Source organism: Syngnathus acus, chromosome 6, assembly GCF_901709675.1.
Source record: "Syngnathus acus chromosome 6, fSynAcu1.2, whole genome shotgun sequence".
Lineage (NCBI taxonomy): Eukaryota > Metazoa > Chordata > Actinopteri > Syngnathiformes > Syngnathidae > Syngnathus > Syngnathus acus.
In genome coordinates, this window is record NC_051092.1 from 6,919,956 (window position 1) to 6,944,806 (window position 24,851).

At 39.1% G+C, this 24,851-nt stretch overlaps 1 protein-coding gene across 1 annotated transcript in view; it reads left to right on the forward strand.

Moving 5' to 3' along the window:
• necab2 (N-terminal EF-hand calcium binding protein 2) overlaps positions 1 to 24,851 on the forward strand; it is a 58,344-nt gene that overhangs the window by 10,904 nt on the left and 22,589 nt on the right. The window contains exons 3-7 of the mRNA XM_037254291.1: positions 10,398 to 10,506; positions 12,007 to 12,032; positions 12,680 to 12,777; positions 23,263 to 23,399; positions 23,962 to 24,086. Coding sequence (XP_037110186.1) covers positions 10,398 to 10,506; positions 12,007 to 12,032; positions 12,680 to 12,777; positions 23,263 to 23,399; positions 23,962 to 24,086 — 495 coding nt within the window. The remainder of the gene's footprint in view (positions 1 to 10,397; positions 10,507 to 12,006; positions 12,033 to 12,679; positions 12,778 to 23,262; positions 23,400 to 23,961; positions 24,087 to 24,851) is intronic.

Here is a 24,851-nt window from a genome sequence, read left to right on the forward strand (position 1 = left end):
TGCTGCACAAGGGACAATATTTAATCCATTTATTTCAATTTATCACCTTTTTACTGATACTTTAATAAATTCCACTTAACCCAGGAAAATGTTAGTCCATTTAAGTATGCAGACGATATTGCCGTGGTTGCTTTATTAAAAAAGAGGGACTCGGCGGGAGAAGTTTATAGAGCGCGCGTACTGTATCTTCCCTCCAAAACTGATGGGAGCTCCTTAGAGATCAACGTAATGAAAGTTAAGGAGCTTCTTATTTATGAAAAAAAAAAAAACAGTACAGCCAGTCCTAATGAGAGGACACATGGAAATAGTTTATAAGAACCTCATAAAGGGAACCCTAACTTTTAATGTGGCAAGGTGGATTGCACTTAACATTAAAGGAAGAAATAAGTCACAGAGAATAGGAAACCTCGCCTCTTCATTAAGCTGTCGATTAAAGAACTTATGTCTGTTGTTTTTAATTTTGCCTTTGAGATGTTTTTGCATTTATGTATATGTTGTTGTTGTTTTCTGTTTCCTATAATTTAGACAAATGACAAATTACTCCACCTCTCACTCAAAGCTGTGGTAGGTGACAGCTAAACTGGCCAGCGGTGGGCGTAACACATTACGAAAGTAACATTAATACAGCATAAGACAAAACTAAAGATGCCAATTAAACCATTTACAATGTGCAAAGTATGTTCTACTCAATCACCGTGAACAGAATTTCTTTTCAACAGAAGTCAGGCAGCGCCGTTTAATAATCAGTTGAAACCACTTTTTTTAAGAAACACAATTTTCCCTCCACAGAAGGCTTATAAGATAGCTGAGAAGTCATTGTTGGTCAGACCATTCAGTGTCATGGTTATATGAAATAAAATGCACCTTCAATATACAAGCAGGAACCAAAAGCAATAAAAAGCAACATTTACAATAGAATTGTGAAGAGTTAAGAGTCATTGTGCTTTGCAGATATGATTTGAAAATGAATGGGCCATCAATGGCAGTATGCAAATTGTGAATCACTCTGATTGTTCGTTCGCTAGCTGCGCTGCCTGATGACGTCAAACTACGGCGGCAATCGGATAAACTACATAACACCCATTAAATAAGAGTCTGACAACATGCTGGTCCTACAAGGTGCCCGTGGGTCAGAGGTTCCGCTGTGTGAGTCTTAGTAGTTTTGTTTTGCTGCTGCTGTTGTTTTGCTCTTGGCACCGAAACTCAACAAAACCATGCTGGTCTAGGCTGTATTTGTCTTTTTTTTTTTTTTGCTCTGTGCCAGGTACTATTTGACGCAAAGAGGGATTTAGTCACCTACTCGGAAATGACACATATTGCGCAAAAAAGTCAAGACGTATAACATCTAACAGAAGCCATAAAAGTAGTCACATAACATCAGCCTGTCTAGTTGTACAGATTGGACATCCTCCACTGCAAGTTCATTAAGCTACAGTGTCGCTCATGACACCATGTTAACAACAACAAGGTGGAGCCGACATGCTAAACTGACCTGGTTTCACAAACTGACATTCTATTATCTGCCATTAAACACCAACACGCTGCATTAAAAAGCACCGTTGTGGGCAATGGCAGTCAATTATTGGCGGGTGAAGTAGTATATCTGGCTGTTAACAGGAACCATAAAGCCATTTGTGCAAATGAGTCCCCCCTTAAGGGAGCAATAGAGGCTGCCAGTGGGTTTCAGATAGTTGGATGTGCAGTGAAGGAAGGCGTTGAAATATGTCTGCTTTTAGTCCACTCTAAGAAAAAAAAAAACACAATTATCTCCCATCAGAGAGTGGGAATCATCAGCGGGGTAAAACCCCATCACTTCCCCCCCCAAAACACGCGTACACAAAGTTCCTCATGAGCCTGTAGCATAAACACACACCATCTCTTCTCAATAAATCTGCTGCTCAACATTGCTGCCACACTCCTCTAATAACATAATTATGTTTAGCTGGATTGATGATGTTCACATCTCATGGTATTCTACTTTCCGTTGTGCAACAAAATAGATCTTCTTCTCGATCATCTCTTCTTTTCCAAAGACAGACCGACGCAAGTTGTTTACACACAGGAAATTGTCTTTCACTGAGCTGATGAGACCTAATCACAAAGAATAATTGTATTCCGGTTCCAGTTCAACTTTAATTTATTAGGTTTTACTTTGATCATGGTTGAAATCAAGCGTGTTGGTATTTTTAGGCAAAAACGATCAGCCCTACCATTGTGGCCTTCAAGAGAGTTATAGAAGACCTTCAGACAAAAACGTCTTCACAATGCAATTTCGCATTAACATTAAAAGTAATTTCCCTGCTCTGTGTTAAATATAAAATGCACAAAATCCTGAATATTTAAAATGGAGCACACTCCCTCCTTGTACCTTTCTGACTCATGGGTCTTGCTTCTGGACAGGTGCAGAGGTTAAAATGTCAATTCAAAGAGTTGACATGCTTGACATTTCCCTGACTATGTTCTGACATGAATGTTTTAATCTTCAGCCAGTGAATGTTGAAATCAAGACAAGCAGACATCACAGATGACATTTAGGGCACTGTATCAAGATATTGTGCTTTCACAGAGTGGACATAGTTTTCAAATATAAAAATCTCCACTTGATTAAAAATTACAGGGGTACAATAGGGAAATCATGCTGAGTGTGCGGTTTGGAAAATTATCCTTACAAGAGTCATTAGAAAATGTAGCCCGCTATATTATGTGTGCTGTAATTCAATCAGATGTTCTTCCTTTTTTATGAGTTTATTTTTAGTCTTCAAGCATGTTTCAATTTATGTTTATTACAATTACGCATACATGTGCAGTAAGTTATAAGTTAGTTATCGCACTTCACTTTTTGCAAAATTTCGGTTACAGCCTGAGAACACAAATAACTTCAAACAAGACTTAAGTTGGTCACTATTATGACAGCACTTCTCCTGCCCTGGTATATTTGAAACATAACAATTTCCCACATGTGTTTGGAAGATATTGAAAGATACGGCTTTTTCATCTTACCAACAGAGACCACAGCCCAGAAATATGATGAAGACAGATGGGCGGATGGGAGATTATTGTCACATGTATTAAACAGCCCGCTCCTCCCATAAATGCATGCAGCGCTTTCATTCTTCTGCCTCATCAATTTTCATCCACATCTTTTCAATTTCTGGTATTACTAAATTACACACACAAATATTTGGTCCAATCCTAAATTGTGCAACATCATAACCTCACGCTTAACCATGGTGATTCAACGATAACAGTACTACAACTATTATGAACTTGTAGAAGCTTTGAAGCCCAAATAAGCTACAGCATGTTTCGGTGTCTCGGTACCTAACATCAGTCTGCCTCTATGAATATGGAGAAGCAAAACAAGCTCATTGAAAATGATGCTTGAGCAGGTGCTGAGTGAGATGCAAAAATGTTTTTTGGCATGCGTGTTCCTGGCAGGATGTGGTGATTGATTGGAGGAAAAGAAAGAAACTGACAGATCAGTGACATTACATTTTGGTCACCATTTATCATTCGAACACACAGAGGCAGAGATACGGTAGGTTTAAGTTGGATTTGGACTTGGTGGAATGAAGACAGACAAGGAAATGAATTAGTGTCTGCGTGTGTGCGCGTACATGCATGTGTTTTACTAGTACAGCAGGAGAAATATGGTGGTGTCCTCGTTTTGAAAGCAGGGTCAGTTCCCCATTCATCCTGTTGCTATGACAACCCATCATGCAGAGCCCCAAATCTAATGCTTAAACAGCATGAGGGAAAGAGAAGATGTTTTTTTTGGGGGGTGCAAGATCAAAAATAAACTTAAAAAAAAAAAAAAGGTATGTTTTAACCCTCTGCGACAAGAATTGTAATAAGGAAATGATAAGAATGAAGAAGATGAATGATGAAGATGACATGTGACGGCAGGGACGATACATATGTGCTTCCTTATTTTTTCCTTCCCTTTTCCACAGGGAAAAAAAGACTTACCCCAGAAACCATACAGGCCATCTCTCTCTCTCTCTCTCTCTCTCGCTGACTGTCTCTCTCTCTCTCGCTGACTGTCTGTCTGTCTCTCTCTCTCTCTCTCGCTGACTGTCTGTCTGTCTCTCTCTCTCTCTCTCTCTCTCTCTCTCTCTCTCTCTCTCTCTCTCTCTCTCTCTCTCTCTCTCTCTCTCTCTCTCTCTCTCTCTCTCTCTCTCTCTCTCTCTCTCTCTCTCTCTCGCTGACTGTCTGTCTGTCTCTCTCTCTCTCTCTCTCTCTCTCTCTCTCTCTCTCTCTGTCTGTCTGCCTCTGTCTGTCTCTGTCTGTCTCTCACTCTTGCCCTCTCACTCTTGACCGTTCACCCTTAACTCTTTCACACCGCCCTGTCTCTCCAGGAGACACGGCCTCCCTTGGTGCTCATCAAGAATTGCTTAAAAGCCCCGATGCATCTCGAAGAACTAAAATGCTGGCTTCCTTCCAGATCGTGGATTAGTCCATCTCCTCGTGAAAATTAGCACCAAAAGCAGCAAATGTGAAGGCTAACTTCAAAGTGAAAGCTTACCAAATAATACGTGATGTCGCGATTGACTTGTTTGAAGGAAGAGGCTGTGCCTTCAATTACACTTTGAGGGCCTTTTCATTCATGGCCCATGAATAAAATAAGAAGGTATTCTGCATTATAGTGCCCTTAAAGTTGTGTTCTTGAAATCTAAAGGGCCATATTGGACATCATTTTGTTTCATCATTTTGAGTTGTTGTTGTTTTTTTTTATTTGATGGGCAAAAGTTCTGTTATATTTTATTTGATGTTTTTTTTGCTGGTAAGAAAAGAAACAATCCTATCTGTGATCCATTATGAACCAGTCTTTTTTTATTCGCTGCACCCCTAGTTAGAAACCTCACCCCTCAAATCGATCGATCTATTTATTTTATTATACATGCATTATGGAAGGAACATAAATTGATTAAAAATAAAATGAACTAATACACCACTACCAGGGGAAAAAATAGCATTCAAAATATCTGGTAGGAAAACTTATTTTCAAGGAATATACATGGTTGGGATTTTTTTTTTCCTGATTACCTTTTTATATTGAATATTTGATCAAACATATTTTATACTGATATTGACCATGTCTTTATTGAGATACATACTGATATTGAATTATCGCCCAGCCCTAGCAATATGCAACATATCAGTGAGCCAATATACAAATACCCTTTCAGCAACTGTTGCTTGGTTTTGTGCTTTGTGATTGATTGTAAAGTTTTCTAAGGTCAGCTCGAAGCGTTCCTGGACCAGACACCCAGAATGGATTGTATTCATAATCGCAGAGATTCCTCTTTGTTTCACAGCCAACCCACAACATACGGTGACAATAAATTGCCACACATTTTGCAGCATCTGTTAAAAATATTGCTTTAGTTAAAGTATACACCGACAGGCAATTAAAAAAAAAAAAGGCCCCCTTTCACAGCAGCTGTCTGATTCTACTCAAATTGATAGTAAACTGTCATGGGAACATGCCATTTTACAGCATATCACACTCCCAACCACCAAAAACATCATTTCATTTCCCGCAATGTGACTTTTATTTAATTGTAGTTTTGTATCAGTTTGCTGATATTTTTCTTTACCAGCTGTGGGAGATGAATTTGGTTTTAAATGATATGCGGAGCAACAACCACATCAGTGATACACAAGCTTTTCAATACCTTTCTCATTACATAACTGAAATCTCGATTGAAGAACAGCAGATTCATTGAGTGACCCAGACGAGCAAGAATTTAAGGTGCTGTCGATCGGTTTGTCCTGCGGAATGTGGGAGTACGGTACTTATACAGCAAATGGGTAGTCTGCCTTTACCGCCTTTACTGCTGCTCCGCTTCCGCTGTTTTACTAGTGAATTCTTAAGTAGGTTCTCCTGGGCTTGCTGGCTGCTAACAGTAAATTGGGTCACTGCTGAATTAAACACCAGTGCCTTGGTTCTCAGTGCTGCTTCACTGCTGCGCCATAGAGTGCGAGGTTGGAAATAGTTACGGCCATCAAGTCTGAATAAATAGCTGAGCCCAGGCGGAACGGAAAACTAGCCATTCTGTTCAGGAGAGCTGATGCCATGCTTCACCCAAATAATGCCTTGTGTGAAAGCCACGTAAATGATCATTCTGTGCACTTTAGCAGACCGTCCGATTGAATTTGACAGCCTCCATATAGTTCCTAAGGATCAGGAGAAGAAGGAAGTGTGAGGTGGGATTGAAAGCCAATGTTCGCCACAGCTACTACGTCGGTGGCATTTTATTCGAGCTTTGTTAGAACCTTAAAGATGCGGAAATGTTGGCGTATCATCATGCTAGGTGTTCTGACGTAGCTGAAGATATGCACGGGGAATGACAATTTGGTGGCAGAAAGTCTGTCTGGAGTTTAAATACTGGCACAGCTGGTCAAATTTGAATTATGGGCATCACACACGTGTGTGGATGTCTCAACCTTCTGAATTATGGCAGGAACATATTCATTGAATGCTTTTTAATCATTATTCTTTCATCATCCCACTTGCCGACACACAGCCGTGAGTTAGATGGTTTGTGTACAATTCTTTCTTCATAGCTGTTTTCTAAGTGCATGAGCCCACTCCCTTAGCTGGCGGTGGTGGTCTCGAGATGCTTTCATTGTTGACATGAGATGGGACTGATGGTAGTGTTCACCTGTGCACATGCTGTAAGATCAATATTTAATTTGCCACAGCTATATCTGCCTCACCTCTACTATATTAAAGTTCATCCCATGTTGATCAACATCTTACAACCTGCTCTCTCAAGGCGCACTCACTCGCTCTGTGAACAATGCTGCGATTTTCAGAAAGGCGGGATGGAAATACGAGACACGGTTTGCGTTGTGTAGGCAAAAAGTGGACTCAGGTGCAGGGAAGGAGGGAGGAGACTGGGCACCATGAGTCATCTACCAAAAATATTTGATCAAAAACTAAACAGAAAAGGCAAAGAAAGGATGTAAAATTATCTAATACAGTCTTTAAAAAACTTATGTTTCAAAATAACAAACAAACTGAGGAAGAAAACAGAACTCACCGCAAAAAGAACTGCAACATGATTTAGGGTGACATGACACGTGACAATGAGCCGACACATACTAACAGAAAACAAGGAATTAAATAAATGCAAATTGACAGGAAAACAAGATACTCCAGGAGACGAAAGTGGCATGGTGGAGCTGATTGGTTAACGGGTAAAGACAAGATGAACATTTAGATCAATCAGTGTACTACTTGGCAGGAAAATGTTAAATGGGTGAAATAGTCCCTGGACTGTAAATACTAAACTTACACAATGACTTTTATTTTTTAGAGGTGTTTAAAAATACTTATGGTGCCCCCAGGAAACTGTAGAAGGGCGAAAGGAAGCCCACTTTTACCCGCAGCACCTTTAAGTTCCACCTTTTGTGAAGCTGCAATCCCTGTGGTTTTCTACTGTGCTGCAGTAGCCCCACAGCTCAACCTGCTGCATCCATTCAAGCACACTCAAGGACAAGCACACTTTCAGGGCAGGGAAATGAATATTTGATATCTAGCTCTGCATCATGTGGTGAGACAATCAGTCATATGAGCCGTGAATCCAGGAAAATCCCCTCCCTTGCTGCAGTCCATCAGGCATAGAAAGGCTCTTAATGGATGGTGATGAAATAAGGAAAAGCAGCTGTGCATTTCAAGAATAGTTAAATAAATGACTCTCCAACATGCAGGCATGCACACACGCACACACACACACACACACACATACGTAGATACACACTCTTGGACAGATCGGCAAAAATCTGAGTATCAGTACCGTATTTTCCGCACTATAAGGCGCACCTGATTATAAGGCGCACCTTCAATGAATGGCCCATTTTAAAACTTTGTCCATATATAAGGCGCACCGGATTATAAGGCGCACCTTCAATGAATGGCCCATTTTAAAACTTTGTCCATATATAAGATATATACATTTGGCCCGCGGGCCGGACTTTGGACACGCCTGCTGTAGTGGCTCAATATTGGTCCATATATAAGGCGCACCTGATTATAAGGCGCACTGTCGGCTTTTGAGAAAATTTGAGGTTTTTAGGTGCGCCTTATAGTGCGGAAAATATGGTATTTACATTTTCTGTTTAGCGTATTGTCCTTTTTCCAACTAAGGTTAGAAAATTACCATCGAAGACTGCACTCTTCTCGCACACAGCATTGATCAGATGTGATGCAAATGTAGAGCAGAGATGACCACTGGAAAATTATTTTTAGTCTGATATTGGGAAAATGTCATTTCATTTGCAAGCCCCTCAGTTCTCGCTTTACACTGTTACAGTAGCTCGGCCTTCCATGGATTTTATTAAGAAGCTGAGCAGCAATCAAGACAGAAATGGTTGATGGAATGAGATGTTCTTTCCTGACACGTGAAATAAATGTGACGTGTGTCACAGATGGATTGTCTCTGTTGCTGAGTTATTACAGCTGCTGTAACGTGTCCACAGCAGCTTTCTGATCAATAAAGCAATATTACTTTATCAGGGATGGCTGTTATGGGTTTGAGTCGTGATCCATGCTCCTCTGTTTGCACATTTATGACAGTTGAGATCCTTGATAATATAGTGAAGTGAGGGAGCCCTTTGCTGACTCAGCATTGAGCAACGAGGTGCCTTAGACCCTTGAGACATAACCGCAAAATTCAGCGGTCAGGACTTTCATATGGGAATATACAAATTGCAATTAATATGAAGCTGTGACGCGGTGTAAATCCAAAATAAAAACAGCATTTGATGATTTGCAAAATGTTTTCAACCTATATTCAATTAAATACACTGCAAAGTCAGGATACGTATTATTCAAACGCGTAAACCTTTTTTTCCATTTCCACATGTTCACAACATTTTTTTAGCGATTCTAAATTTTTGTTGCCCCTACCAGCTCTTTTGGAATGTGTTGCAGGTATCAAAGTCAAATTGCGAGACTATCTACAGAAAATCAATAAAACAAAACAAAAACATACATATAGCTGTTTGCATATGGATTTAATTATTTATTTATTTATTTGTTTAGTTACCCTAAGGAATATTAATTGAAATGATCATAATTCATTTATTGATTCAACCATATGAACAAATAAATAAATACGTAAATAAGAACTCAATGAATAAATACATTTACTTCTTTACTTATTCGGTTCTGGACTAGATATAAGTTTATTTTAGTAGGCAAATATTTTCACATCTCAGAAAATTATTTTGCAAAGACCGTCATACTCCATTAGACTTACTCCAGTTTATACTTTTCATTTTTGCACACCAGCAATCATTTTATCATGTTGCACATTGTTAAGCAAAGCAACTATATTGGTATGTCTCACTAAACCATTAACATTTGCTACAGTGAATCAAAGCTTTAGCGAGATTATAAAAGCTCGTAAATATTATCCAAACCACAGAGCAACACATGCAAAAAAAAAAAACTGAATCTCAATAACATTTCATAAAACGAGCACCAATCCAATACTGTTTTGTGACCTTTTCAAGTGCCTTCCAAAAAGCCTTGAGCTTTTGAAACATAATCGACATTGTACTCACTCAGACAGGCAGCAGGAGTTTGGCTAGTTTATTCTTGACTGAAAGCCACGCTGGATTGATTTTATGGCATCTTGAAAAGGAATTGACAACTAGAGCCATACTGTGTATTTGTATGACTATCCAATAAGTAATAGTAGGTAGGATGCCTGTGAATTATTATTTCATTGAATCGATTGCAACTGGACTGTTTTGGGTGATGTTTCGCCTCTTGAGGAGGCTTGATCAATTCATGTTACATTACTAGTTACTACATCACTAGAGTTGGTGTGGAAAGGGTGCACTGGATGAGGAAGAAAAGAGTGACAGACCAACAATACTGTAATTCCGTATGTATCAGGGCTGTCTGAGAAACACAGACCGATTTTCAACTACCAGAAAAGCAATTTGTTGTTTGTGTATTGAGGAAAACCAAGCAACTATTGACCAGGCGCATCAACACTGATGAGCTAAGTCGAGAGGTCAAAATTCAGCTCTGTACCTCAGAGAAAAGTATTAGTAGTATCACAGGAAGGTAGTAATTGTCCAAAGCCAGAATCGAACCCTGCACCTTTGAACTCACCTACCATTCTCAGGAACACACAATTATTCAGTAGAAGTTTCAGTTGGATATTTAAAGCCCTCCATTCAACTGTTATATTTTCATATATTTATTGTTGAATAAAACCTTTGATTTATGTCCATGTGATGAAACGACAAAGAACTACTCCTCAATAAAAAAGTTATTTGGAGCCCTAAATAGTGATGCTTGCAAAAGAAACTGTCAGTGATCATTTGCCCTCCTCACATCATTGTGTGTTTGTGTGCATGTGTGTCTCCTTTAGATGATGGTAAACTCTCTCTGGATGAGTTCCAGGCTTTCTTCTCTGATGGTACGCTGAACGAGGAAGAACTGGAGAAGTTATTTCATACCATTGACTCTGATAATACCAGGTAAGCATAAATACGGCATGCGTGTTTTTGTGAGTCTGTTGCAGTTGCTCCTTGTAGACCTCCTTGATTGGCTCTCATTAAATCAATGTATCGACAAAATATGTTGAGCTAATCAAGCACCTCTATTCTGCAATCAGTAGAAGTGATTGTGAGTGACTGATCAGCATTGGCCTTGAGCATTTATACACAACAGCGTGATCTTGAAAATGTACATTTATAAAGAAAGCCAGGCAGACCAGAATCTTACCGCTGTTGTCGTTTAAGTTTAGAATTTGATATAGCGTGCAACATTAGCAATCACTCCTGCACGCCACGTTTTAATGTCAGTGTGATAAATGCCGATGCAGACTGATGATGTTTCTATTAATTTATCTGGCTGTTTGAAGCAGGTGTATTATTAATCTACCTTTGCGGTGGACAAGAAAGATTCTATTCATTTTATTGACGTGTGCGTGACACTCACACATTAGGACTCGCCATTACCATATAAAAGCTAGAAAGGAATTGATTCGCTCAAGTAAAACCTAAAACGATAGTGTAAGCATTTCTTGAGAGAGCAGGAAGTTGATAAACGGTTTAATGAAGAGGGATGAGCGTATCAAACAGCTTCTTACCCCTCAGCCTTCATCCATCTGTCATTGTTTCTTCTCATCTTTACCAATTTTAATTGAGGGATAACGTAATAAATTCATTCGATGATTTCTTATGGTCATTGAGAATAATGACATAATGACATAAAGCATCAAACAACAGCACTGTGCCATCTTTGTGCTGCGGTGAGCAAATTGTTTTATCAAGTGGCAAAATTATCCTGAAACATATTTTTGTTTGTTAATGCACTATTGCTCATTAAGAATGACAAAAGTCTCTCGAAACTGATTGACCAAATTTTCCCATTTGGATTCTAATGTTTGACTCAAATGGAAAAAGAGTAATTCGCAATCATCTATTTTCACTTTGCATCGAGATGTCCAGTGCAAAACATCTCAAATGTTCTTCCTCTTCCACTCTATATGTACATCTTCACGGAAAGGCCTGGATCAAATTTGGTGGGGCAGATAATTACAATATTTGCTTCTCCAAGTGGCTCCATCCCCTGTGAAATAGCATTGAAAAAGTAATTTTATTTTTGGAGCGTCTCATGGCATTTGTATTATTTACTGAACAATCATTCAGGCAATGAGCAGATGGTGTCCTTCTTTCCATCTCCTCCTCTACTGCATCATCGGTTACAAATTTCTCAGTCTGGCTATGTCTTAATTCTCTTTTTTTCAATCCATCCGTCTATGCCTCATCCCTGTTAATCACGTTTCCTGCTCTAGCAGACACACAATGAACCAGACCTGATTATTTCCAAGTGTGTGTGTTTGTGCGTGTGTTTGTGTGTATGTTTGTATTTGCATGCTGAAGCCTATCCTTTTCTAACCCTACTCTTTTCCGTTCCCACTTTCCTTCTCACCTTTTACATTGCCGCTCCTCCGATGTCCTGTGCTGCGATAGTAATGTTGACACAAAAGAACTCTGTGGTAAGTATAATACAAGCGCGCAAATACACACTCACACAAATGCTTCCTTCAATTGCTCAAACCAACCTTTGGCGACCACTTTGTCACATTTGACACACTAAAACTAATTCATCAATGACAGTAAAGGTAAGCCAGGCAATTCTGTATTTTTAGTGGAAATTCATTCATCCATCTATTTTCTGAAACGGAGACTATCCCAACTGACTTCGGGCAGTAGACAAACTGATGGGCAGCCAAACGCAGGGCACACAGAGATTAAAAAAAACAACAACAAAAAACATTTATAGTCACAATCATACCTACGGACAATTTGGAGTGCTCAATTGACCTTTCATGCATGTTTTTGAAATGTGGGAGCACCCGGAGGAAACCCACGCAGGCAGGGGGAGAACATTCACACTCCACACAGGAAGGCCAGAGCTGGAATCGAACCTTGCACCTCTGAGTGTAGAGGCGGAGCAAACTATATCGATTTTGCACTGTTGTTCACCAGGGCACTCATAAAAAATGTAATTTTAGTCAAAAACAAATTATCTTATGTTGTCAAATTTATTCACAGTATTAGTCATAGTACTAGTATTGCCTTTGAGTTAATACTTTATTAAAAGGCTAATAATAATTTTGTCCACATATATTTTTGTTCTCAGACTACTTTGCGAAGCACATGGGAGACTATGAAGGAGTTCTGGCCTCACTGGAGACACTCAACCTTTCCATCCTCAAAGCCATGGACTTTACTAAAAAGGTAATGCACATGCATAACAATGCAAATAAAAATAGCTGAGTTGAAGTTAAATTCTACCAGTCTACCTTATAATGAATGCTCATGACCACCAGAGTTCAGATAAGTGCACAAAGGAAAAAACTGTCCGCTTTACAAACTGTTCAAGTCTTCCAATACAGCAAGGAATCGCAGAGCACTCTAAACCTGCCTTTATCGGACTCCCTTGACGCAACAGTGTGCCCTGCTCACCCTCAGAGAACTTGTGGTTCACACCTCTAATGGCAAGACACAGAGTGCATAGCTTGGGGAAAGTGTCGTCACTCTTCTTTCTGCCACTGCAGGATGCAAAAATGCAAAATCCCTTTTCATAACCCAAACTGTATTTACCACACTCGTCTCGCTCTGCACAGGGAGTCAGGAATAATGACATGCATTCACATTGTGGGCTACTGGAAAATATCAAGATGTCCATTTTGTCTCTCGAGTGTTTATGCATTCATGTGTCTGTGCATTGTGTTGTGTGTCTACGTGCATGGAAATCAGTTATCCTAGTTTTTCCCTCAAGCTATAAATAGCAGCTGGGCCACAGCAACCTCCCATATCCAGTTGATGTTCTTGTCCTTTGGTGTGTGTGAGAGAGAGAATTCAGTCCATTGTCTTGGACCTGCTCTGTATGTCCCTATATCTCTATCCACCAGCTCTGTCTTAACCTTTTAACTTGAGCGTACAGCACAGCATGCATCCAAACACACACAGCATCAAGCAGCACACACACACACACACACACACACACACACACACACACACACACACACACACACACACACACACCTACAAGTATGCCAGACAGTATTAGATTTGCAAAGTGAAATTTGAAAATATTTGTTTCATTCTTTGGTTCTCTTCCAGCACTGCTTCACCAATCAGGTCAATTAACATACTATTGCTCAGTTTTCTCAGTCAATTGTGATGAACTGTGTCTTATGACTTATGAGAATGGTTGTTTGTGCTTATCTTGAAATTATCAAATATGATATTGTAGTTTATCGGTAGCTACTTTGAGCTCAGAGTCAGGGTTGCTATTAGTCAGTACAATTTTTTTAATCATACAAATTAGTGAATTATAAAAATGGTCTGGTCCACTGTACAGACTTGAAAAACCCAATGGTCCACACAGAACTACGACTAAAGTTTAGAGGGAACAACATTTGTCTTAATCTGCATCCTTTAAGATTGTTGTGAGTCTGACAATGGCATAAATGTTATTCTCGGTGGGAATCATCTCTTAAATATAGGAATCTTGTCATTTGTGATCAAATCCACAACTATGAACATAAGCGACAAAAGAAGAGGAGCTTGCTTTAGTGTAGTTTTGTTTCAATTCCGTACCGTCTCGTTATTGTGACAGAATCCATGAAACACTGAATAAAATCTGTGAATGGTGGTGTATGTGCAAAGTAAATTTCAAAGTAAAAAAAATAATAATTCTGAGTGATGAAACTTTATTAGGTTTTTAAGTAAGCCTGATTTCCCAACTGAACCTCCTGCCACCCCTTCGCACCCCCCCAACCCCTATGTAAAACTGTCATGAGCTGCCATTAATCCTCATTATATCGTTCTATTACTATATTAAAAAAACATTTTGCAGATCATTGGGATTAACCTGCCAAAAATAGGTCCTCAACATGAATAAGATGCTCCTCAAATAAAATCACTGCTTTGAAAAATTGCTCCTTATAATTCGAGCGTTGGTTATGCTGTTTAAACGAGGCGTAGAACCGGTAAAGTGGTACAGAAAATGGATAAATGGAAACATATCATCCTTACAGAAACCTATAAAAATAAACCTATAACCTCAGTAACGTGGGTTATCTTGTGTAACTTCGCCAATGATTTTTTTTCCTATAAAACAAAAGTAGTGAAGAACCAATAGTGGTAGTCCCACACCTAAGAAGCAAAAGAAGGTGATAACGATTGTGTTTTTGTTTTTGTAAAATATATGTGACAAATTTCTTTTACGAGGAGGACATAATTGTTCTTTTATTTCATAATGTACTGTGCTGTGGTAGCTGAAACCTGAGACATTACTTTCAGTTAGATGTCAGGTTTAAGACATTCCTTCTAAAGAGCGACGGTATGCCACTTACCATGTGAAACATATTGTCACGTTAATGCACATTATACGAATCACTGAGTGCACATTCCCAAAATGACAACATGATAAATGATTAAGATTGAAGACAATAGAAGACAGGGAATTTGTTAGAGAAACCTTTTGAAAACACTTAATGACAAGACTTTTTTCACCTTTCAAAGACATCAAACTCATGAAGAAATAAATTGTCTACAAAGATGCATCAAGCTCTTTCAGCCACTTATCTCTTTCTTTTATGGTACTAATTATGTCAGAGGTTGTGCTGGAAAACAATTTTAATTGGCTGAGAAGAAGGAAGATTTAAGTAAAAGTCCCTCATGTGTGTGCATGTGTGTGTGCGTGTGTGTGCATGCGCAAGAATTCATTAAATCTCCTGTCTTGTATAAATGCTTCCTTTAATGAGCTGTATATTATTTTTCTTCTGCACTTCAACATGTATGCACACACATGTTATCCTATCATCTTATTAACCATTTTTTTCTAAATCTGTTCTAAATCTGTTCCGCCTGTTATCCTATCATCTTATTTACCATTTTTTTCTAAATCTGTTCGGGAAATTGTAAAGCATCCTCCTTCACATTTTTGGACTCCTCACTTCCTCCTTATCATTTTCTCATCCTTCATCTCGACTCCATTGCCTGCCAGAGCCTCGACCTCATGCACGTCACCCTCGCCTTTCATCCCGAGCATTACGGTGAAATAGATCATGATGAAGGAGGATTTCAGTATACAATATCGTGAGCGGGAAGAGCAAAGGTCAATCAATAGAAGAGAAATGAAGGTGAAGAGGGGTTTAGTTGTGGTAAAGAAGTAAAGATGGGAAGGAGAACAGAGTAACACAGTGGATTCAGTCGGATCATGTGTTAAGCATCTCACCCAATACAAAGATGATATGTGGTTTGTTGGAATTAACCTCTGGCGCACATCATCCATTCATCATCCTGCCAATTTGTCATTTTGTACGGAGTTACGTGAACTTTTGAGTGGGACATAAACTGTTAGCCTCTGACATGAGTTTATGATCATGCTGCATTTAGCAATTTCATTAATACTCAATCCGTTAATGTTTCCTGGTTATGTTTGATCTATTTTCCATGCAAAGCTTTTACTCCCCACATACCATGCACTTGTTCTTTTCACATTCTCAATTAATCATGCTTCCAACCACATCTTTTCATTGATGCGCAAAACATTTCCCTCTGTCCAGAATATTCTCCAATAATCCAATCCGTCTAGCGTTAGGCAACATACGACATCATATCAAGCATGAGGCAAAACATAAATTTTACCAAGCATTCAGCATTCTTAGACGCTCTTGGCAGTGTCAGGCATGCATTGAACAGTTTAAAAGGTTATTAAGCTATTCAGGCAATATACCAAAAAAACATTTGTTATTTCAAAGTACACAAAAATACATATCAGATCATGAAGTTATTATAAAAACATTTCTCTTTACCACTTAGTCGATCATATATAAACAAATGTCTCGCTCTGTCTTCTTTTAAACTGAACAAATGTCTTCTTTATTGATTTGGCGTGTAGGTATGACTACATGCTTAAAATGTTTCTTTTATTGATTTAATCTGTGAATATAATTGTATACTTATGTGCCTTAATCAATAAGGTGTGAGCATATCTGTTTTTGTAGCTAGGCGGGACTTTTTGGAACCCATTTTCTTCAGGTTATTGGTGAGATAATTTGTTGCAGTCATTCCATGTTCAAAACATTTTGCTCGTGTTTGGACGCAGCGCCTTTGCTAGTGTTTGGAAGCAGCATGATATGTCGAGTGAAACTTTAGTTATTCCAAAGGGAACATCTTTGTTGTTACATTGTTGAACATAATGAATTAAATAATAGTCATAAAAAAAATCATAGTATGGGAAATTGATGCAATTGTACTTTGTAGTTTATATCAACTGCACTGTGTAACGACATTGATTTGACTTTGTCTGCAGCACATTGGTGCAATGATTAGCCCTGCTGTGTCAAATCGACCTGGCGCTATGCTTGTGTGTGTTCCTCCCACAATCCAAAAACAGAGCTTCACTCAGAACGGTGTTTCTCATTCTTTACCGAGTCAAGTTATACACTTAGATTAGGCAAATCTCAGGGCACACCACCAAACAAAAATTCCGGATACTGATAATGATCTTGCCTTTTATTTATTCAGTTTGTGTGATATCTGGGCCTGTTTGATAGCCACAAAACTGATATGCTCACAGGAAGCTGTGATTTAAAATAGTATGAAGCCGTCTAGTGCACAGGTGTCAAAGTCAAGGCCCGGGGGCCAGATACGGCCCGCCACATCATTTTATGTGGCCCGGGAAGACAAATTGTGCATCAAATTCGTGTCATTACTAGAATTGCAAATTGTCTTCACTTTTAGTAATATCTGTTTTTTAAATATTTGACCAGTTTTTACTCGTCTGATTTGAAAACGAGTTATTTGTCAGTTTGTTTTGTAGCTTTTACTGTATATAATATGAGGTGCTCATACATTTATTTGGGTTGACAGTTATAATGGCCCTCCGAAAGAAGCTATGACTACAATGCGGCCCGCGAAAAAAACGAGTTTGACACCCCTGGTCTAGTGCCTTGGTTGGGATTCACCTCTCTAAACTATGTGCGTACATGGGAATAGTTGCGTGTGATTGATTGGTTAATATCCAGGATGTAACCACCTTTCACCGTAAGCCAGCCGTTATAGACCTCAGCTTCCCTTGACTCTAACCAGTGTAGTGTTCCGAGAAATGTATGAAAGGAGGAATCAAATCATTTCCACATTGCCACCACTAAGGTGCTCTCTGAGTTGGAGCAGCAATGCTACAAAGGAGCAGCCAGAGCTGCATCACTAGCTTTCGAAAGATGCATGCCTACTTCTTGTTTAATCGTTTAAAAGACTATTCTAAACAAATCCGACTTGATCGAGAAAGTCAGCACATACCGTAGTTGCGAATGTGAATGACAAATTCTTTAGCTTAGTGTGTCAAGAGAGAACGCTGGCAGAGTTGTTGTCAGCTGGGTGAGTTGACTGATGAGGTTACACCCAAGCATGAATAATGCAGCATACTTTGGGGTGAAGAAGAGAGAGATGGAGCTCGGTAATTGGGTGAAAAGAGAACAGATGGAGGTTTCGACACTTAAAGATTTAATGCAATGGCACTTCTCTTTATCCTTACTCTCTTTTCCCCGCTTTCCCTTTTCTGTCCTCCCATTATTTTCTTTGAGCATCTTCAGTCTTTTTCCACCATGCTGCCACTTCCATCATGTCCATAAGGCTGGCACTGTACAGATACTGTCAGGTTGTCAGTTTTGTGGGCTTGTAGTCTGATTGGGAATTTCTGACCTGCTGGTAGCTATTTAACAACTTTCACACTCTTTTAGCCACTTGCTGATTTGTTTTTGCATAGCTGTGTAGGAGTGCTAGTTACAAAGTTCATCATTCTCTGTTAACCATATGTCACAGCCATGCTGTCCATTTCAGAAATTTGCTGGGTTACAATACAATGTAGTCTTTCAAAAATATTTTTTTACTCACATCCACAAATTCATGCAAGTCGTGTTCTATAGTAAACATACTAAAAGTGGCAAGAGAGCTTCACGCTTCACACTGCAGGTGACACTAAAGATGAAATATACAAACTGCTCTCCTTGTGATTTTTATTAACTAATGCACTCATATTGGCTTTAATTTAGATATAAACATACAACTGACCAAAAAAACAGAAATAACTTTTCACTATCTTTCCTTACATAAAGTCACATGCACATACATTATACATATATATATATACATGTCCGCCTCACAGCTCAGCGGTGCAAGGTTTGATCTTTGCATGTTCTCCCCATGCCTGCAAGGATTTTCTCCGGGTACTCGAGTTTCCGCCCACATTCCAAAGGACATGCATGGTAGCATGATTAACCACTCCAAATTGTCCAGAGGTGTGATTGTGAGCACGACTAGTTGTCCTGGAACATTTCAGACACACCTGTGGCCTTGAAGCGTAACATGCGATACTCTCATAACATAAAAGATGCCTGGTTCATTCATATTATGGCAGTGTAATAAAACCTAAGCAAAAGCTTGCAATGGACACAAAACAGTGTTCTGTATAAATCTCTTTGAAGTCATCTGTTGTAGGTCATATTCCTAAATTGTGGCTTTAGATGGACTAATCCAAATTAGCACAAATTAATTGATGAAGATATAATCTCCTGAGAGGGCGCGCTGCCCAGCAGGCGATTAGTTTTTGGTTCCATATTTAGACACTCGTATTGAGATTGTTTTTTTTTATTAATTCATGAAATTATCAGGGTGACGGGTACATGTGTACATGTGTCCGAGGTGAGGTGAGGGGAGGGTAGTAGCCATGGTGTTGATAACTTGCACATCTGTGAAAGCACCATTAACACTGAAAGGTACCATATTTTCCACTGAACATGTGTGGTACATTATAAAATATGATGATATGGATCCTGAACTGTTGAGCGACTGAAGTTGTACATCAAGCAAGAATGGGAAAGCAAAGCTTCAATATTTAGTGTCCAGTTACTTATGGGGTGTTGTTAAGAGGAAATGTGCAACACAGTAGTAAACATGCCCTTTCCTCAGATTTTTGGAATGTTTTGTGGGCATTTTACTCAAAATAGGTGAATACGTCCAAAAACAATTTCATCAGTTTGTCTTTGTAGCGTATTCAATGTAATATAGGTTGGAATGGAACTTGTTGCAATTTGTTTTTAATTGACATTTTCCCGACTTCATTGTAACTGAAGTTTGTAAAAGAGAAAGTGAGTCAGATGTAAAGCTACAAGCTGCTGACTCTGGACTCTTATTTTTGTGATCGTTGTAAATCCAGCACAGTGTGTAGTGCAACTCTGGGAGGAGGTAGGACAATGCCCTCCCTCCCACAAATAGTAGTGTGACTATCCAATTAGCTATTCCGCCCAGTATGTTGATTTTAAAAATATAATAAATAAATATTAAATATAATAATTCAAAGGCGAGGGTTTGATGCCCGTTGTTGACAGATAAGAATGCAATACATCATTCTGCTGTCAAATTGTCACTCGTCACACTTCTGCTGCGCCAGCCCACCCAACTTGCCTGAAACCCATCTGACAAATAGCCTTGAGCTGATATGAATATCAAGATCAATCGGCAATTGTGCCAAGGGGCACGTGCACTTCCTACAAAAATAGAGCACTAAACTCCAATTTGTCAGATAAAAAAAAAAAGGCGTTTTCAATGTACACTCTAAATAAGCTTTGCTATACTGTAATTGCTCTTATGCTACACCCTCATACTGCTTCTTCCCATATTGCAATTCTGCACACGTCTATCATACTTTTCCCCTCGGCCAAGTAGGCCCCATGGGCCCAGCTACAAAACCTGAGATAGAAGCACTGTGATCTATAATTCACACAAATCACTGACCCAAGAGAATGTACACTTGGCCCTTTAACTTAGCCCGGCAATTAGCTCCTCTTCACAATTTTATTAGCATTTGTGTGTTTGTGTGTCTTCCTGCACACATTTTTGTATGGAGTTCAAAGGAAGAAAGTCCCAATGTCAGTCTACAGTAGTTATGTGTTGTGATCGGTGAAAGACCTCTGCGCATCTCATCACATCTAAGAGGCTAGCTTCTTTGAAAACATTCACTTCAAGTCTCCCACATCCAGCCTCAATATGGCCTTCACTAACACAACCTTTGGTATTGCTTATTACAAAATGAACGTAACATAATGAGATCGGGTGAATTTAATCTGGTCAGAGAATTGACTGAGCCAGCAGGATCACAGTTTTGTGTGTACGTGTGTGTGTGTGTGTCTGTGTGTGTGCGTGCATGCATGCACATATTGCTTCCCTTACTATCATTGACCTACACATTTACTGAATGGCGTACAAGGACACCCCTCGCTGAGCATAAGCATACTCACTGATAGTTTATGGAATCGATAACAAGCTTTTAAAAGTAGATATTCTTTAGACAGAGAAGTTAAAATAGAAATACAATAACACTCCAATGATAACAAATGATTGTCATGCTTTGTACCACTTTTATTGTATCACAAAGCAAAGTAGTAATCCAATGTAGCGATGAAGTAGTATTCAAAACTTCAGCACCACACGAGTCCTACCTTTTTGTATTCATTCCACATTTTTATAAATCTTCTCATATGCATGTGGTTACCAGTGGTAGTCACTTTGCAACTGCATAATGATTAAAAAAAAAAGTGCTTTATGTAACCTAAATTTGCCATTCTCTAGAATACATACATTAAGTCTAAAAGGAAAGTATGTACTTTGCTTCTCCCATACAGTACATACTCCGTTGAAGGACATGAGACTAGAGAAGATGCTGAGAGATAAGTGAATTTAAATTCTCCAGAAGAAAGCTGTGGTTTAGGGTACGCTCTGCCATTCTCCGCCATCCTGTAGCACACTCGCATATTGCTGTTAATGCACTTTCTTTATTGTGCTTTTCAAATAGCTTCAGGCAATGCAACACCACATCTCAAACTGCTGAGGTGTTCTCTCCAAAGGATTCTGAAGCTGTTGATTTTTTTAAATGCGCCATATTGATGTGTTCTTTCTTGGCCAAGACAATCAATACAAAAGTTAATGTTGCAGAGAGTCTATCTGATCTCATAAAAACTATTGTTTTGTTGAAAAGTTTTTGTTTTATTCTATCTAGCTAGATTCATATTAAAAGTAAGCAGCACAAGACCCCGGCTGCCCCTTAGAGCAGTAACCTCTATTAGTAAAGAACATAAAAACTGCCAAAGTTGCAAAACATTCAAAAATAGTTGCAATCCCATTCATGCATTGGATGTACATACACATATTGCCAACTCAAAATATTAAGAAAGCCTTACTTAAGAAGAGTATTTGATTAAATTCACATGCAGTGCATGCAGAAAGTATTTCAATTTGGATGGCTACGGTTGGGAATCAGCTCTCGAGAACGACGTTACAGGGCGTAATTCGATGTTTGTGGCTTTCTTTGTTTGAGTGCATGTTTAATGATGGGCGGACCTTTGTGTGTACTTTTTTTTATGAAAGCCATCAACTCTGATAATAGACGTCAGAGTGGCCTGTGTGAATGTGCGTCTCCTGGGAGTGTTTGTCTTTTGATTAGAGAGCAGCAGAGAACGGCTGACTACACTGGAACTTAATTGTCTCCCTGAATCACTGCGCTGTGACTTTTGACAGTTAAGCTGACATGACTGGTTGACTTTGCTCTCTGGAGTGCAAATGAAGTCAGTTATGACGTTTACATGAGTGGTTCCAACTGGCTTCTTAACACGAGTGTGATTTTTATTTTATTTTTTTACATATCCTGCTTATTTAGTCCCTTCACATCCAAGTATAATTAAATAACCCATTTTCATCCCATGCCACGTCAGAGTTGTCATTGGAGATGTTTTGAACTGTAAAACTCATTTGCGTGTCAAAAGACAAGTTTATAAAAGAAAATCAGATCGAATACAACTATAATACAATTCAGTTAAAAAAAAGTATGTTTGTTAAATTCCACATCCTAATTCTTGGATGTACATGTATCTTTTCTTTTATATTCTGCATGCAGCTTCATAGTACAGTATTGAGGTAGATTGCCAAACTAAAGATATGGTGACAGAGCTTCTCAGAACCTCATTGTCATGTGACCATGGGGAAATGGCAGTAAGGCAGAACTAATTATTTGCACCACAGAATCACTTCCATCAAAATGTTCCCTCGACACGGGGGTGGCACACTATGGCCAGCATTGGCCACCACGTAGCTCTGCCCCTGGCTAAGACAACGTAAGACAACCTCGATAGACCACTAAAGTGATCTGGGAAGAACGCCATTGCCTTGCTCGACACTGAATTCTCTTTATTACAAATCTGTGAACCCTAAAGTTGAATGGGAAGCTGCTACAACTATTGTATCTTACTATGTTTTTTTTAAATATAATCTGAAACAAACTACACCATTTCATGTGCCCCTGGGCCAAATGCTAAGATTCTGACTATGGTATAAAGTTTATGTATTTTTTTTCTAATTGTCACACTCTCTGTGGCCAAAATTGAAGCAATGAATCTGACATGAGGAGAGTCCACAAGGAGTTTGGTCCGTACGGTAAAAAGGCTCTGGAGAGTTGCATTCTGTTGACTATGAAATGACATTCAACTGTGAAGTGGATGGATAGATGGGAAAAATTCAAGATGTGCGCTTCAGTATCTTCTCAAAAGGAGAGAGTTGAAAGAGAGTAATGATAGAAAATAAATGGGATTCTGAAAAACCTAACTTCCAACCAAATGAAAGATTGCATCTTACATAACTGTATCATTCTTTCAACAGGTTTATGAGAGAGGAACAAACATGGAGCAGTTTGTGACCCGTTTTCTCCTGAAGGAATCAGCCAATCAGATCCAGTCTCTCCTGAATTCTGTGGAAAGTGCTGTGGATGCCATTGATGAGCAACACAGCCAGTCAGGGTGAGTCTGTGGTGTAATGTATTGTCAAAAATATGTACAGTAGGCTAACACGCTGAAAACTATTTTCAGTCTGTGCTGCATATCGTCCTTCTGGCAGAACAGTTGAGCATTTGGTTATTGTGCCTGCCTCATGATTGAAAGTCTCAACTCGGGCATTTTTGTACGAGTTCATATGCTCTTCCCTTGTGTGGTTGTTTTTCTTTGGATTCCTTGAGCATTCCAAAAACATGTTAATTATTGACGCTTGCTCATAGATGTAAATGTAACTGTACATTGTATGTGCTTTGTGATTAACAGGCAAGCAGTCAGGGGTACACTTTATCCTCTTACCCAAAGTGAGCTGAAATAGGCTTCAGCACACTCTCAACCCTGCATGGGATGAGCGGTAGAAAGTGAATAAAAATAATCTTCTTTTTCATATGTACTCTAATTTGAAAAACAAACATGTCCTATGGGGTTCTGGCTTTCATCTATGTGAAAGGGATTTCAGGGCACTGAAAAATTGGCTTTCTGATTTGGCCAAGATGAATACATTTCAGTAATTTATTCCATTCCATTTCAGCCACATTTCAGCCAAGACGAGCCCCCGAATGTCAGAGAGGCGTCATGACAGCGTTGTTCCTGATTACCCCCCTAATAACAGAATCAGTGCAAAGGAGGCTGTCAGGACCATCAACACTGCCTCAGGTGAACAAACACACACACACACATACACGCACAGACACACAATCAGATTGCAATGCCTCCTTATATTTTATGGCTGGACCCATCCATCATGTGCTTGTATGATCACCTTCACGCCCACGATCATTAGGCGAAAGATGCTCGACTGACACTCAGCAGTTTAGCATTCACTTAACTCAGAGGCCCACATAACATTACATCATCATCATCAAGATAATGATGACCTCAATACCAACATTTTGTTATATCAATATATACAGTGTATGACAATATTGCAGAAGCTTAATGTCAGTGAGTTTTTACTCTGCGATAACTCATAATATCCTCTAAATAGAGCAAATAAGACAAACATCTACCTCCTGATTTGTTCCCTTTTAAGAAAGTCTCTGACGCACAGAGCCATCTGGCCAGGGTGAGCCCGGTGGCCCTCACAGTGGCCATAGCCAACCCACATAGCCTGCTTGTCTGCTTGACTGAACATGATTTATTGTGGTAGAGCCAATCAATTGGACAAATCCAGTTGATTAACTCAAATCATTGAATCTGTTTATAAGGTGAATAATAATAAGGATGTGAGCAGGTATCTAGAAATTTCCATGACTATTCACACCAAACCTGAACAGGTATAGTTGAATAGTGTAGAAGTTGTTTTTCATGACAAATATAGACTGCTGCCACCCTGGTAAGAAAGTTACTTTTTATCTTCAAGCATACAATATTAGAGAGCATGGACACATTGTTATTTGTGGTTGTACCAAATGCTGTAGT